The sequence below is a fragment of the Xyrauchen texanus genome, chromosome 21 (assembly GCF_025860055.1).
Source record: "Xyrauchen texanus isolate HMW12.3.18 chromosome 21, RBS_HiC_50CHRs, whole genome shotgun sequence".
Taxonomy (NCBI): domain Eukaryota; kingdom Metazoa; phylum Chordata; class Actinopteri; order Cypriniformes; family Catostomidae; genus Xyrauchen; species Xyrauchen texanus.
In genome coordinates, this window is record NC_068296.1 from 35,822,712 (window position 1) to 35,840,629 (window position 17,918).

The following is a 17,918-nucleotide window of genomic DNA, read 5'->3' on the forward strand; positions in this document are numbered from 1 at the left end:
CAGTAAGTGCTCGCACAGAACCCTCACAGTGCAGTATTAATATATATTACAGTATATATTAATATACAAGTATGATATAATATTAATATGATGTATGATTTACTTTTAATAGCCTATTTGTATTATTTTAAAGATTCAAGTATTGCAAAATTATCTGCAAAAATAAAGGGCATCTCGTGGAGCACTTGCATTTGTTACACACATGACAATAAAAGACTGAATTGTCCTGAATAAATTATTGAGCATGTGCAAAATTTTAGTTTTTACTCTAGAGATTTGATTGTTTTGAGTGTGTGGCTCCAGAGTTTTGACTACTTCACCAAAATTCAGATCCATTTCATGATTCAGTGACCATTTCTAGTGATGCCACCTGAATCGAGGGTCAAAAGAAAATTTGAATCTTTTAAAAGAGATTTTAGTAGAGGTTTTAATATTATAAGAACAAATCAAATCTATTATTTCCCTACAGTTTGTGAGCTGCTGAGCATGACTTAAATCAAAAGAATTTAATAGTCTTATAATAATTATGAGTTTCAATAACATCCATACATTTTCATGTATAAAAAAGCATGTCTATATATCTACTGACTTCAGTAAAATGCACAAGTGTTCTAAGAACACAGCAGATCTATCTTTTTTTCCTACAGTTTGTCGACTGCACACCAACATAGAGGTAAAAAACAGGAGCTGATATTAAAATTAGCGTTAAATATTTAACACAGATCTAGTAATCTGCTTAAATTGGCAAAAACAACTTAATGAAGACTCATGCACTGATAGAAACTCCACTTACAATGTGTGCTTAAAAGAAGGATTGTCCTTTCTTGGATCCCCCACGTCCCCCGTGGCTGCTACACCCTTGTCTGTGGGCTAATTTTACAAATTAAAAAATGCTTTTGTGCTATTGTAATTTATTTATATAAAAATAAATAGTAGGCTTTAGGAAATAATATGTTAACATATTACAAGACAATTAACAGGATGGAACCTAATTGAAATAAAGACTGTTTACTGCTCACATGAGTCATTTTAAAATTAATATGAATAATTTTGAGCCAGTATATTAAGACATATATGATGTGGACAAAATGTACTGCATTGTAGCGGGAACGACACATTTCTGGTAATGATGGTGCACACATAAGATCAACTGTGTGCACAATATGCATCATGGCTCCACGGAAACTACTAAAGAAGGTGTTACAGCAATCAGGTCTCATATAAAACATTAATAACATTGCTATGTTTAAGATGCTGAAAGATGTTTGGATATTTGGATTATGTGTGTTGAATCTAGGGTGAAGATAAGCTCTTATTGTCTTTGTTCCTGCTAATCGGTTTGCCTAAAAACATAAACATAAAGTACTTTGCACACTTAAATAAATTATGTTAGCAATTCACCAAATGGGGGCAATGTGAAATTCTGAATTACAGAATTGTGTTGGAACTTTCCACTACTGATTCCAGTGCCGTTTAGAGTTTTTTTTTTCTCAGACTTTCCACAAAACACAGAGCAAATAAATAATGGCTTTTATATAAAGCTAATACATTCCATTTACGTCAAATCCAGTTGGATCATTTAATTGAAATCAATTCTGAATCTGAACAATTATGACTGCTACCTATAAAAATCAAACTAAAAGCTGTTAATATTGTATCTTAACACAATAAACAAGCAAAGCATTTCCCCCAAAGTAGTTTGCAAATTATTATAAATATAATGCCTTGTTTAAAAATTAGACACATCTATTTGGACACTTTCTTGTTGTCAGATTTTGTGGAGTATGTCCATATATTTAATGTAATAATGTAAAGTTACTCTGCATTACAAACAATGTTCATACAGATGTCCTTGCAGAGACATTTATACATTTTCATACTGGGTCACTTAAGTATCCAAATACTTTTTGGGTTCACTGTACATTGAAATATGTCAAATGTTCAGACAACGTATAAAAAAAATCAACTAGAGGGACATTTGAATTCTTTGGGGACATTTTTGTCACTTTTAGTGTAATTTTCGCTGAAACCCCGGATAATAATGCCACTTGTCCATTAATATAACCTTTTATATGAACTAGATGTTGTTTCTGCTGTCTGGTGGTGAGTGAACTGTCTGATTGTATTGTATCATGTAATTACACCGCCATCTGTTGGTAAACGTGAAAATTGCTTTCTGATAATGTACAGCCACGGATTGTTTCACTAGATGGCGTACATTCACCACGGTATCGTTTGCCCTTTCCACGAATTTACTGTAAAATTATTATAAACGAGAATAAGAATAATACTGTGTGTGTGTGTGTGTGTGTGTGTGTGTGTGTGTGTGTGTGTGTTTAATGTAAACAGAGATTTCTTAAAGATAGGATAATTGTCAGAATATGGGTCAGTGTTTTTGGCCTCTGCACAGTGATCTTCTAATGTTATATTCTTCAAAGCACTGCTCTGCTTGTTTCATATTTGTCTTAAAAGGCACCAAGTATGGAAAAGTGCAAATAATGTTATAGAGTCTTTTCAGTATCCTGTGTTTTCTGAAGAAGGTCTGAGAAAACTGTGCCATACAGGCAGAATCCCATTCTTGTAAAAAAAAAGCTTGTAAAAGTGTCTCAATGGAGGAGGGGTAAGACTAAAATTACAACTAACTAGTTTCCTTTTAGATAAGATTCTAATCAAAGCAGTCCGTTCTGTATGAAACATGTCATATATGCACAAACACTACAGATGTACAAAGGCTCTTTGTAATATATGTAATATAATTTAATATTTTATGTGATCTCTGTTTCCAAATGAAATGCTTCACTGGCTAAAAATCTGATTATGTGATGATCAAAGGCTTACATAATTGCATGCCAATGTTTACTTCTTTAAAAATCATGTCTGTAGGTGAAGTCCTATACTGTATGCAGCAGAATCATGGGTAGTTGAGTAAAGTTAATGATTAGACATAGATTTTTATCAGGAATATTCATATCCAGACAGGCGGTTGATTCAGCAGTTTGTTCTTTTGAAATAGGCTTTTAGACAGTGAGACATTTGTGTGTATTTGTTAAAGAGAGAGACACCCAAACAGACATAGCAGTGGCTGATGTGACATGCATGTTTGGATATTTCCCAAAGCTTCCTAATGAATACCAGAGAATGTGGAGATATTTGATGTTCATATTCGCATGCTGTTAACTCTATTTAACAGACCAATAGAAAGACAGACTGAAAGACAAATAGATAGAGAGATAGATTGATAGACAGACTGACAAATATAGATAGATAGATAGATAGATAGATAGATAGATAGATAGATAGACTGACAGACAAATAGACAGACATAGATAGATTGACAGACAGACAGATAGAGTTATAGTTATGAAATAGCCTTAGCAAGACAAGAGCCCTTTCATTTCTTAAAATGTTAAGAATGTTATTTCCATCAGCTTATTATTTTGCTTATTATTTTTATCACACTATTAAACTTTTCAAACATGACTTAAATCTCCAGTGATGCATGTACATATACTGATGGACATTGTAAGTAGACAAATTAATTAAAATAGGGTTAATTATTTATTTTTATTTTTTTTTCAGGATTTTACTTAATAGAAATTCACAGGGCTAAAAGTACCCGAAGCAGAAGAAACCAAAATCAAGGGATCAATTATCAAATTTCAGTCGTGTAAACATCCTCAGATATGAACATTTCCCACCAGCAGAGCTTTATTTGTGCAGCAGATTTGGAGTTATGGATCCCGGCCGCTAGGGACTGGAGGAGCACATTTCTCTCCTTTCTCAGCTCGGGAGGGGCAGACAGACAGGAATGAAAGCGTTTTCCTCAGAGTTAAGGAGCAGGTTGGGCTTCGGTCACGAATGAATGTTACAGATCGACCGGTGGCGAACAGCAGAAACTGCGCCGCTTTGATACTTCACAAACAAACAGCCGCGCGCATGGAGACGCAGACATGAAGCGAGACATCTGGACACTTTGCCGGGATATTTAGAAAGGAGCGCGGCATGAATTCAGGATACTGATTAGAGTTGACACTAGCCCTGTTCCAGTAGCAACTCTCTCCACACTTCACCTCCAACCCCCTCCTTAACTCCGAAACCAGGAAATCAACAAGCAGTGCTGCTTATCCTTCTTCCCACAGATTAAAGAAAAACACCAGAGCCCTTCAGTGGGTTTATCGATGAGGCTCACGTCGATCTCGTCGTTTTCTCTTTTGTTTTTGCCTTTGGAAGTTCAGCTTTACATCTGAAGGGGATCTGCACTGTCGTCGAACAATGAGGTAAAGCGTGTCAAATCAGATTTGTTGCCCACGCTTTTGTGTTCAGTTTGTTTTGCCCGCTTCAATAATAATGATTGAGGCCAATAGCGCGCGCGCGTGCGTGTGTGTAGCACAGTTTAGTTTGTTTCTTCTGTAACTCGCACTTCAAGTGAACCATCATAAGGTGCAAGTGTTTTTTCTTGGTGTTTACACACAAACTTATAAATAATGTCCATTCGTTTCGTCTGGCTTTGTGACAGTCCGTCAATCTTTTTTTCTTTTTATATGACATGCTGTTGCTGAATGGATTTGTTATCAACATTTACTCAAAACGTGGCACTCGTTTCTCAAAAGACATACATTTGAATTACTTTTTCAAAGATGATTAGCGAGTTATTTCAACAATTTTAAGTTGGAAGAACGTTTAAAACTTAGAACTATTTTTGTTTTTAAACAAGACGTACCTGCAGTGTTTACTTAATATGCGTTTGCATGACACACTTTATTTTACACAAACACCACCACATAATTAAACTAGTATCCGTAAGTATATCTTAAGGCGATGTGCTCATAGTTGTTTATGCGTGTTGAAAATGCAGCTGTCAAACGATACATTGAATACCTGACTCTTTGTAACACGTTGCCAGTCCTCTTTTGTGAGCCCTTCCTGTTCTTTTTCTTTTTTGGGAGTTGGCCGCGGCGGGAATTTACGAATTCTACTTGGGCGAAGGCTTTGTGTATGAATAATAATTAGGCGACACGACGTTCATCCAATAGGAAACGTCGAGGAACCTAATTCATATTTATGAATTCAAACCGTTACCATAGTAGGATTCGTAAATTCGTGGTCAGGGATGTACCTGAAACTAACCTAGATTTACAATATGGAGCCTGATAATTCCATATCCTTCTGCGCCTGTGCAGTTTTACATTTAGTGTTCAAGGCTACTTTTTAAAGTGAACATAATGAGTAAATTGTTATTTTATATACATGCATTGGAGTTTAAATGTCTGAGACCACTCTGCTTCTAAAAAAAAAATATACAATTTCTTACTACCAATTATAAGCATATTCTAAAGAAACTTGTCTTACTGTGTTTAAATTGAGTTAACATGGTCAGTGTTACAACTTTGCTTTCATTTGGTTATTGACTTAAAAATTGTGCAGAATCTTTACATCTTTATTTAACGATTACTTTTTAAAATGTATTTTTCACCCAACTTTTCAGGTTTAAGTTAAAAAAATTAAAGTTAAATCACAGATTTCTTATGTGTTCCCAGACAAGTAGGCGTATGCTGAGTGAGTGTTTTAAAAACAGTAAGTACAGTCTTGTAGCATTGCCTATATTCAACTACTTTTTTACCTCAACAATTTTTGTAATGCTGTGATTCACCTTGGAGCTGATAGGTTTGTTTCATTGCTTATAACGCTTGTTTTTTTTTTTTTGGAGGAGGATTTTGTTAAAAGCCTATTAAAAAAAAGTGACCTTAGGAGATTAAAACAGTATTTTTTCTATGTCAGCAATAACAACAGTAACCTGTGTGACAAATTTTCCATCAGTGCATCTTTTAGATTGATCTCGCACCAAAATAACAATGTGTACAAATAAGCAAACATTCTAAAACCTCAGCTGCAGTTTTTTTACTTCCATGCAAATTTCAGTAGTGATACTATCAGGCAACCTGTGCTGCCAGTCATGTTGCAGTTATTGTGACACACAGGAAACGAGTCTCTGGGAGGTTTGCTGGGTCCCTGCTAAAGTCATTGGGGTCAGTGCTGATGTGCCACCCATGTGTTCACTGTGTCGGGTTTGCTTGCATAATAGGTGAAGAATGGAATGTGGTCACATTTACAAGTTTATTGTCCTGTCATGTTGTGGAAAGTCAACATCAGAATGCAGTGGATCGCTGAGTGCCTAGTTTTGAATTGACCATGCCATCCAGTGCAACAATGGCTTCCAATACTGACCTTGTCGTTTCGGAAGCCCATCATTGAATTTGCTCGCAGACTAAGTCATTGACCTACAGTTCCTGTGTTAAAATCATGAAATATGAACAATGAAAGTTCCAGTGTTTTTCAAACAAACTATGTGCTTCTGCTTTATAAGGGTGGTAAGCTATTCCTACATTGATTTCCCCATAAGGTGTGAATACTAATCATCTTTCTAAGTTACGGATTTAAATTTATATGGAAAAATCAGAATATCGCAAAAACAATTTGCGTATAAATAGCATTTCCATCCCTTGTGTTTAAGACCAATTCCCACTGCCCCAACAAACTCTTACAAACATAAACATTATAAATTTGGCTGCTGGATTTACAATGTTGAGAAGCAAAACTGTCATTGTCAAACTGCCCCACCAAACATCAACAGGGTTTACACACTGACCCAACAAAACCCAACAAACGTGTTTGTTAACAGAAATGGACGTTGAAGCCACCATGCCTCTTTTCTTAAATGTTATAAATTGCTTCTAATTTAGAGTGGGCAGACGAAATGCTTTGATCTTCATTTTTGCTAGCTTTGGCATTTAAGAATATCCAGAGCAACATTACAAATGCTATGCTATGATATCCACATATTGTATATGTGTATGTAGCAATGTATAAAAAAAACTCGGATACCAATTTATCCATGTATTTTATGCACATTTTAATTATTTTATTTGCATCTGTGTGTTTCTATCCAGCATTGTTTATGCTTAATCCTGATATTTCATTAATTTGTTTAGGTGACCCAATTTGGCTTGACATAGTAACATGGGCTCAACCAATAGTGTGAGTTTGGGGCGGGGCTATCTTTTTGACTTGACCAATGGCGGAGGAGGTGATCGTTTGAAAACATTGATCATTTTAACAATTCTGTTTAGTGCCACTAGTGGTGCAGAAAGTACAGAGATCACCTTTAAATTGAAACATGCACACAGGTGGTCCGCAGCTGGTGTTCGTCGCTTGCTGTGTAATCAGTATAGTTTGTTCATGTGTATTTCCGAGACACAGCCTGTCGCCCTGGAAGTGCATGTGTGATTAATGTCAGAGCTGTGATTCACTGCTGTTATCAGGCTGATGACTGTCAGGGACTCGCCCAGCATGACTTTATCTAAATGATTTCCACCCTTGTGCTGCTCTAGGCTAAAGGGCTTTAGGGTGGCACTGGTGGCTTTGCACACCATGCCAGATGCGACTGTGCTGTCCTTGTGCTGCCAGAATTAAATTTATTGTGATCATGATTCATGTGTGGTTACTGACTTTCAGTTACTGAAATGGTAGGGGTGTAGGGGAGGAGTAGGGGTCAACCAGTATGGGGTTTTCAATGACAGATGTTTACCAATTTCTTTAAAGCAGTTGAAGAAACAACCATATACAATTTATTGACAAAAAATTAAATGTACACTAAATTGTTGAAATTATATGAATGCTTTTTTCCCCCCATTTGATGAAGCTGATGGTTCACACAAGGTGAATCTAGGGGTGGGCAGTATGACAAGTCTCATATCACAGTAAGAGGAAGTTTAGATCACAGTAATAATATACTGTAACGCAGTTCAATGGAAAAGAGGAGGCGAGAACCGGCTTGACAACATAAATAATGTTTTAATGATTAACTTAAACAAAACACACACATGACGGACATGTCCGTAAACAGTCTCTCTCTCCCACACCATCCTCTGCAGTCGGCCTTTATCCCTCTCGGAGGCTTGATTAGCCTGATAAGGTACCGGGTGTGTAGAATCACGACCCGGCCCCACCCTCCGCCCTGCCACATTCCTCCCTCGTTCTCTCAAGCAGGGGAGCCCCCGGCATGGCGTACAACCCCCCTTTGCCTTTCGCCTGTCTGCCGGAAGGTCATCCCCGTCTACCTGGATGAGCGAGGGGACAAGGGGAAGGAAACAGAAATAATAAAAATGGGGGGTACTTCCTGTAACTGTGTAGTACCCCCCAAAAAAACACTGTAAAATTTAAACGAGAGGGAAAAGGCCAATGCGGATCGGCAGTGAGTGAGAGAGGAGAGAGAGATGAAAAAAACCACTTACTATCCAGTTATCTGATACGCCGTAGCTTGTTCCTCGGCAACTCCTCCACCCTCTAACGGACGACAGCCGTTAGACACCTCTCCGGGCGGATCAGAGGCAGTCCTCCAGCCCCTGGCCGCGTTCTCGGGGAACAGAAGGGGTCTCCTCCGCCCCTGGCAGTGGTTCTCCCTCTCCAGGTGGTCGGCAGTCTCAAACCCCGCAGAGTTTCAGCAGATGGTAGGGGACTCCTGCTCCCCCGGCAGCGGCCCTGACCGCTCCAGGCGGTCGATTAGGAGCCCCTTCTCCCCTCGCAGTCGACGGCCGTTCCTCCGCTTCCAGGCAGCCGGGCTTCTCGTCCCCCGGCAGTTGGCTGTGGCTTCTCCGTTGGGGTGGACGGTAGTGGCGAGAACTCTACTACGGTGTATCCCTCCTCCTTCCCGGGTTTCTGCACCAGTGTAAAGCAGTTCAATGGAAAGGTGGAGGCGAGAACCGGCTTGACGACATAAATAGTATTTTAATGATTAATTAAAAGACAAACACGTAAACGATCTCTCTCTCCTGCACCATCCTCCGCAGTCGACCTTTATCCCTCTTGGAGGCTTGATTAGCCTGATAAGGGACCGGGTGTGTATGACCCGGCCCCGCCCTCTGCCCTGCCACATATGCAATATACAACAGTTTGTTCCGGTCCTTGAATCTGATTGGACGAGAGACGTTCCATGAGCACTGATGGTCTGACACCATCAGCACTCAGACGCTTCACTGTGTATCACCCTGTTGTGTTCGTGCCATTCTCAACTTAAGTGTAAGAGTGAGAGTGTTAAGAGCTATGGTTTGTCTTTTTTTTTTTTGTCTTACATATGTTAGCCAGCAGGTGGTGGCAAAAGATCATTTTTATGTGTTATATGAGCCAGTAAACTGACGAGAAGTGAAGCCACTTGAGCCGTTTACATACAACAGCTCTTCCTGATCGCATGTATTACTACTACACTACTAAAGCTAGGAAATAGCTTTAAAAGAACAACTTCAGCATTACTGCACATCAGAGCTGAGAGACACAACAGACTGATTAATTGCACAAACTGAAGGCGCTTATAGGACTTTCCACATTGAGTGGACAAAAATGGAGGACATTGCAGTTTCTTTAGTGAATGACTCTTGCGCACCGTCTACTGTGAAATCGGGAGAAATTCCCCTGCTTGGACGCTATTTTTCCACTGAGAAAGCTGATAGTATCTCTGCTTGGGAGTGGCACACACACACACACCCCCCCATCTATCCATCCATCCTTGTTTATCCAATCACTTGTTAGAAACAGCACAAGCCGTGATTATTGACTATTTCTGAAGTGACATTTTTGAATTAGTAAGGAAGGCTTGGTCGTATCATTTGTTTTGAAACAGCAACGGCAGATTCTGATCCGCTGCGTAAGAAAGTAGTCCCATGCACAAATGCGTTTTTTATGAGCATACTCAGTTTTCCCTAATTTTTAAAAAATGTACTTGTTAATGGAACTTGTTAATATCACACTCACTATCGTGCTATGTGGCCCTAAATCTGCACTGCTGTGATGACCTGCGGCTGAATCACAGCAGCGCTGATGTAGGGCTATATTGCACTCTTGCTCGTGTGATATTGCTTAAGTATATCACAATACTGGAATTTTTATATGCATACATTTTTTTAATTAATGTGGCAGGCAGATTCTTTTAAATGAGCCGCGGAAATGCCACTGTAGGGCTGAGCGATAAAACAATATCCATATTTAGTGGGAAAAAATTCAGATATCGATGATAAACTTTTGAGTAATTTTCAATATTTAGCCTATGCTATACATGTAGACCAGGGGTCGGCAACCTGCCAGCATTGGCACGTGGAGGGGTAATCACAGGGGGGCGAAGCCATTTCTGCGAAGTTATAAACACAACTAACTAACTGAATCACTGTCATGAACACCTGTTAGAAGGCAGCCCTGCTGTCTTTGAAACCGGTAATAAGGCCAGATGAGTTTCTGTAGACATTAGCTAATCTGATAGCAATACAGCTATCGATTGAACACAACAACTCCAGCGTCAACACCATTGCTGTTTTGTTGTGTACTATTTAGTTAAATGGTTTTTCATGATCCATGATGCTGTCACAGGCAAAGACGGGTTTCTTCTCCTTGTGAAATTTGTTGTTGGTTGGCAATCCAGCTCATGGTGCATTACTGCCACCTACTGAGCTGGACTGTGAAGCGTCACAAGAAAGTGTTTCAGTGGAGTCAAACATCAGCTAAAGATTATGAAATTGGTGAAATTTCATTTAAAAGAGGTCACACACACCTAATGTAAGATTAAATTCTAAACTGAGTGTACTTTAAAAGTTAGCTTACCATCTGAATTGTAAGCAAGCAAGTTATTTTTAATTTATTCTTGAGGTTTAACAAACACGTGAAATGAATTCACTCCCCTATTAATGGTATGAAACATTTTGTGATAAATATGTATTTATATTGATGTGTTTTTAGGCCATATCACCCAGCCCTATGCCACAGAATAAATGGTAGAATACTGTCGTGCTGTATACCCTCATAACGCCCAGCCTTAATTGAAGCTAAAGTATAATTTTATATGCGTTGTCCGTGTGCTGCTACGTCTCGCGCACTGTGCTGATGACAACGTTATCATAATGCGCACAGTCCGTGCGCAGTCCAGTTTGCTTAGCTTTGTGTACCTGTTTACATCTAAGTGCTTTGTCTGCTTTTGCACGTGGAATTGACTGTTTTAAAGAGTATCGCAAAACCGCCGTAGTGCAGTTGCTTTTGGGTTAGTGGTCAACAAAAGTATACTTTGACCAGGCGTCTTTTCATATGCAAGGCATAATGGCACACGAAAAACTAAGTATACTCTAGTCTTAACACTTCGTTATTCAGCAAAACATTAAGGCCACATCCACATGTCCATTTAAGTTTGAAACCTCAGTTTTTAGTTTCGTAATATCATCGTTTTCCATAGTATGTAGTTGTGGAATTTTGTTTCTGAACGTCTCAGATTTTTGTTGAGAATAATGACATTCTACTGTGGATGAGAGGCGAAAACATAGCAAAATCAATGGATATTTAAATAAAAATGTATTGATGTGGACCTGGCTTAATACTGGCATAGTAATACAGGATTTCTTGAATATTTTTGAACTATATGAACAGTTGTCATGACTGTATGTTATTTGTTATGCTAAGGGGATGGGGAAGGCATGTGTCCTCTTGGTCTTCACAGTATTGATTGAGCTGTATTGAACGCATTGATAAACACCGTGCAGATGTTTTGCCCATATAGTTTACGGGATGGGCTTTACATTTATTTCTACCTTCTTGGCATGCTGCTCCATCTCCAATGCTACTTTTAAGAAGGTTAATTTATTGTTTATAAAGACCACATTAATGGTAAAATGATAGTGCCAGATGGAAGCAGAACATTAAGACAAGGGCTGAGATAGAAATGCAAGTGCCAATGCAACAGGAAGTATTGATGCATCTGTAATGCAAAAACTAGAAGATGACAGAACATTTGTATGATATTGGATATTTATGTCTAGTTGGAGAACCTCAGGAAGTCCTGCTTTTATGGATAAATGATAATAAACAAACTGGCTAAAACCACAGTACGGGGACTTCACCAAAATAGGCAAATCATTCATTTGCATGATGTAATACTAATGCTGGTGTCTCGTCTTGCTTACAAGCTGGTGTGAATACGTATATGGTGGTGAGATGCTTAGTTTAAAGGGTTTAAAGGTGTGCGACACGCTGATACTGCTAGTTTTAATTCAATAATATGACATATTTCCAAGTGAATCAGGATTAAAGATTACAAATATATATATTTTTTTTCTTTGTAATAACAATGAATGAGTGAATCTCTCACAATATGACCAAGTAATGAAGAAGTAATTCAGGGTTTAATTTCATGAAATGTATGCTTATTCTGGGTCTTCAAAACCTGTGCCAGTCATTTGCTTATTCTTGATTTGTGGTGTAAATTGGCTGTAAAATATATATTTTTTATTTCTATGTTGCTAATATGTATCTTCTCACACAATTGCAGCAATGGCTTATGGGAAAGGGGTAATGTTTAGGTCAGCTACTAGCCTATATCTCACTTTGCCTCCATCAACCCCAAGTGGATGTCACTGAATGTAAATACTTGAGGCATGGTTGCAGGAAACAGTTGCTGCCAAGAAAAAGAGCGTGGAAAGAGGCCTGGATCTTAACTTAATTCAAGCATGTTTAAAGACACAGGACATTCCATTATACACCACTTGTGTTCAGAATGGAATATTTGCTTACTAATTACTAAATACTGTGCTGTATACATTGCATACTTCCTACTGTTTCTGAAAAATAGTAAGTGAAACAGTGCCCAGTATTCCACAATAAATGTTTCATACAGTGAAAAACTGCGTTGTGCACCGCATGCATAATTCGTACTGAAGAACTGGAAAGGATAGTATGGCAGTATGCTATTTAGAATCAAATCGTAGTCATACCTGTTTCTTTTCCATTAAGTGTTGTTGTTCATCAAGTTGCAGACTTTGTTGTGTAATTATAGCCTAGTCTTTCTTGCCTTAACTTGTCCTGATTCTCGTTGGTATTTTTTATGGCACTGGCCTATCGTAAATCTTACAAAAATCCAGCTCTAATGCTAACCAAGATTCACACACAGGCATTGAAGTATCAAATGGATATTGATCTAACTGAGGACCTACAATTCAAATGGCTTAATAACGATGAAAAATATCTGCTTTGAATAAGACAAAGGCATTGTTATACATGCAGCTTCTGCATTCTTGTCTCAGCTAACTTTGACAGACAAATCTTAATGCATACAGTCAGTCACAGCGGGCTTTGAAAACTATAATACTATTCTAGTATACTAATAAAATTTTCTCTGAAGAAAATGTGCTTGTCCTTGCAAGCGTCACCGTCACGATGCTAGGGTGTACAGAGTGGTTTTCACAATTTGCTATGCTGTTGCTAAGGTGTTCTAGGTGGTTGCTAGGTAATAATTTACTGGCCCAAGTCAAAAGAGCTCACTTACAAGTCTCTGATATTCTGGTCCCTGCAAGCCTAGGGAATGTTTTCACTAGTGGTCAGCCGATAGTGGAATTTGGTGTTCCAGAAAATAAGTTGGTGGAAAATGCAGATCATTTTAAAATTGATTTACTATCGATTTGCACAGACATAGATTAATTTAATAGATGCAGTTAATTGTTCAACCAAAATCTCAATTGGCTAACAACCAAAAAAAAAATTGTGATTTTGTGCATAAAGTGGGACTTTTAACTGTAAACAAGCCCAAAACACACAAGAGGCTCTTATTTTGAAATGGCAGAGACTTGACTCCATTACAGTGCTCTATATTTAAGTATTTCACCAGAAATAGCCATATAGTTGCAATTTTCTTTGCATACTTGGTTGTTAAACAGTCGTTCTAACTGCACCAGCCACAGAAGAACACAAAGGAATAAAAAATGCTATTGGCAAAAAGCAACTATTGGTAGAGATTAATCGGTAAAACCTATATATCGTCTACCTCTAATTTTCACCTATTTTATCATATGCCAGCTGGAAGTTTATCATATACCACTGTAAGTCCAACCTGGTCTCATGTAAAGTCTTAATAATAGTACAAATGGCGAAGTCATAGGAGTTGGCTTGTACAAAAATGTGCAACTTTTATTCCCTTAGAGAAAAACAAGCAAACCTATGGACAATGCCTTGAGGACACACACCAGGCACTGAATTGTCTTAATCAGCCATGAGGGGGATAAAGACGAGCCTGGGGAACCAGTGAGAGAGCGAGTCACACATGTGGTGTGTGTGTCTGTGTGTTTGTTTCTTTAAGTTGATTTATGTCATTAAAGTTATGTTGACCATTCTGCCGGTTCCTGCCTGCTCCTTGCCCATCTTGTGATCATTGTTACGCTGGTGCCGAAATCCAGGGAGGAGGAGGGATGAGCTGTCGTAGAGTCCTCGCCACTGCCATCAGATAGGAAGCAGAGGAGCTGTTACCATCCACCAGAGGAGGAGCAGCTGTCATCAGCCAGAGGGTGGAGGAGTTGCTGAGGATAAGGCAACGGCATGTATGGGTTCTGGAGAGCAAGGTTTTTCTCTCCCACTCGCTCTTTCCCTCTCCCCTCTCGTGTCTCCCAGGGCTCCAGAGAGGCGGGGTAAGACTTGCCGGTAGAAGGGTGGCCGGAAGAGCAAAACCTGCCATCCAGGAGGTTTCCATGGCCAGAATCAGGCGGTGGAGGAGTGTGATGAGGAGGAGGGCGTGGTTGGGCCGTGAAGACGGACGCCCGGTGCTGAATTGTCCTAATCAGCCAGGAGGGGGTTAAAGACGAGCCCGGGGCACCAGTTCGAGAGAGAGTGAGACACACGCGGTCTCTCTCTCTCTCTCTCTCTCTCTCTGTCTGTGTGTGTGTGTGTGTGTGTGTGTGTGTGTGTGTGTGTGTGTGCTGGCGTTCTGCAGGTTCCCGCCACCTCCTTGCCCATTTGTGAACATTGATACACAACACATTTGTATTGCAGAAATATGTAGTAACCTAATTTTCATAGATGTTTAACGAAGTGTTTTATTGAAGTGTTTTATTGGAGGCTAGCTAATATTTGATGCCTGTGTATGTATTGTTTGGTCTGTATGTGAATAAAAGGTGTACCTAATTGTACAAGCCAAGTCGTAGGATATCTTACTATTTCACCATCTTGTATGAATTAGCCTATTAGGAGTTGTCATGAGACTTATGTTAAGTCTGATTGCTTAAGAAGTAATAGCACACCTCTCCTCAATAAGCCACGCAATTTGAGGGATCATTCATGTCGCTAGCACAAATTATGCTTACAATTTGTTGTTAAACTCCACTGTTGCCTCCGTGCTGTTCAGAATGGTGAGCGGGTCAATGTTGGGTGTTCCTCCTAAATTCCACTGTTTTGAGCATGTTGCACTCCAGGTTTTTTTGACTGCACCAGATAGCTAGCTGTTCAACCTCCCTTCTGTATGCAGACTCATTGTCATCCTGGATGAGGCCGCAAAGGAGCTTGACAGAGGGGTCCTTGTCAGTGCTGTCATTTGTGTACAGGGAGAAGAGTAGTGGGGAGAGCACATCCGTGGGGGGCACCAGTGCTGATTTTACAGGTGCTGGAAGTGAATTTCCCCAGTCTCACTAACTGCTGCCTATCTGTTAGAAAGCTGGTGGTCCACTGACAGATAGGGGTGGGAACAGACTTGGTATAATTTAGTCAGGAGAATGGCTAGGATGATGTTGAAAGCTGATCTGAGGTTCAGATGTCTGTCCAGATGTTGCAGGATATGATCAGAGGTCGGTTGGAACGCGCTACATTTAGTCCGTTACATTTACTTGAGTAATTATTTGAAAAAATAAATACTTTTAGAGTAAGATTAAAAGTGGGTATATTTTACTCTGTCAAGTAAATTTCTAGTGATTGTTTTGGGTGGTGTTCCTGTCATTAGTTTACCGGGTTTAATTTTAAGTAATGTGTGATTTATTGAGAGATTATTGAATGGGACCTTTACGAGAGCGGAAGTTCCGCACAGTGAACAAAAATAATAGTTTTGTCATGCAATGCCTTCATTTAACACCAAGACAAGCTGATATTTTAAGATTAAAGTCACAGCTTCAACTTAAGGCAGCATGCTTTTTTTTGGCTCTAATCCTAATGCAAGTTTTTCTGTGTAATGAGATGGTAATTTTCAGGGTGATTCTGTAATTTGGCTCTATCCGTTTCATAAATTTTTAAGTGTTCATTTTTAAATAAGCAGCAATATATCAGTGTGCTTTGTACCGCATCCCACATTTCATGAGCAGTATTTACGCATTTACCCTGAGCGTCCGAAATCATTCACTCATTCACTATTTCCTATATAATGAATGGCAGTTAGTGCACTCAGTAAGTGAACGAAATGAGTGAATTCGGACGAGAGTGTTGGAGCTCTGGGGCTGGTGCAGAAACCAAAAAAATATTAAATACATTTTTTAAATATATATAAATTAAGATATTTATTAAATATTTGAGCCTTACTTGATATTCTTATTAAATAATATATTAATTCAATAAAGCTTCATTCATTTTTAATATATACTGTTCTATGTACTGCTGTACAGAACTATTGATCTAAATTCTTTCGACACTGAACACTACACTGAAATAAGAATCCACACAGGACTTTAAAAGCTATGAAATAACCAAAATAGGCATCAATAAAACATGATCTTGCTTTGGTTTATATTTCAGCATTATATATAATGTCCTTGTGGGACATTTTCATGTTTTCTCTGTAATAATTACTAGATATGTTTCCAAACCTCTCTTATTGACAAATTCATCCAGATCTGACAAGAGCCCTTAATTTCCATTTAATAATAATAATTCTGTAATGCATGTTAAATGTGTATGATGTAATTGAATATAGTGAAGTAAACATCTATTCTGTCATTTGTGAAAGTAACGAGTTTCTCACTACTTGAGTACTCTTTTAATTCGATATTTCTTAAGTAATTATTTATGTTAGTACTTCTACTTGAGTAATTATTATTTATTTTAAAGTAATTGTACTTTTACTTGAGTACAGTTTTTGGCTACTCTACACACCTCTGGATATGATGCAATCCCATATTGACTACATCATCCACAGTCCTGTTTGCTCTATAAGCAAATTGAAGGGGATCCAGAAAGGGTCCAGTGATGTGCTTCAGGAGGGTCAACACCGGTCACTCAAATTACTTCATGACAACAGACTTCAGAGCCTTTAGTCATCAAGTCATGTGATTTACATGTCATAGTATGCCATTACACTTGTTTGTTTAATTTCTTTACACAAATTAATCCTGAAGGTCCAAGTACATAGCTAGTGATGTCATAAGGACCAGCTGGTTTGTAGCAAACAGTCATTTTTAAAGAGAGATAGGCAGTTATTTGGGGTTAATGGACCTTGTGATGGAGTATTGTGTGATTTGGTCTTTATTAGGACAGGTCTCATGTCTCTAAGTGTGTCCAGATAGATGTTAAGAGATCCAATAGCACTGTACATCTGTGTGGCATCACTTCCATGGACGGGGTTCACACAATTGTGGAAAATGTGGAAATATCAGTGGATTTGGTCTGGAAAAAGTTATTAATGGATATTGTAATGGATGGTTATTATGGAAATTAATTCTGTAGTGAATGTATGTTTCTAGCTATGCACTGGTCTAAAATATTTCAGTCTGTACTATGGTTGCCACGGTGTTAAAGGTTTTACTCTGTACCAGGGACAACACTGGTGTGAAATTTTATACTGGATAAAAGGGGGAAACATTATGAATGAAAATTCCAATATCCGTACAATAGCCTAACGAATAGAATATCCTTAAATAAAGAAAAGTTGCCTAATGAAGAGTTTGCGACCCATAATAAATGAACATAACGCATTGAATGCCAGATTTTCTTTACCAACTTGTCAAATTACACAGTCAGCAAAGTACTCGCGCTGACAGAAGATGTTACGTTTCAGGTAGCGAATATAATGTGCATTGTGGGTAACTGTAAGACGTCTCTGATTCAGAATGAAACAAGAAATGCTGTTAGACACACAGACACGTGCTTGAAGG

The 17,918-nt window shown here is 38.6% G+C and overlaps 1 protein-coding gene across 2 annotated transcripts in view; it reads left to right on the top strand.

Moving 5' to 3' along the window:
• Positions 1-3,802: 3,802 nt before the first annotated feature.
• LOC127661737 (vasodilator-stimulated phosphoprotein-like) overlaps positions 3,803-17,918 on the top strand; it is a 56,895-nt gene continuing 42,779 nt past the window's right edge. Inside the window, exon 1 of one of the 2 annotated variants that reach the window (XM_052152591.1) lies at positions 3,803-4,277. In XM_052152591.1, coding sequence (XP_052008551.1) covers positions 4,273-4,277 — 5 coding nt within the window. In that variant the 5' untranslated portion in view covers positions 3,803-4,272. The remainder of the gene's footprint in view (positions 4,278-17,918) is intronic. The other variant, XM_052152590.1, reaches the window with a different exon arrangement.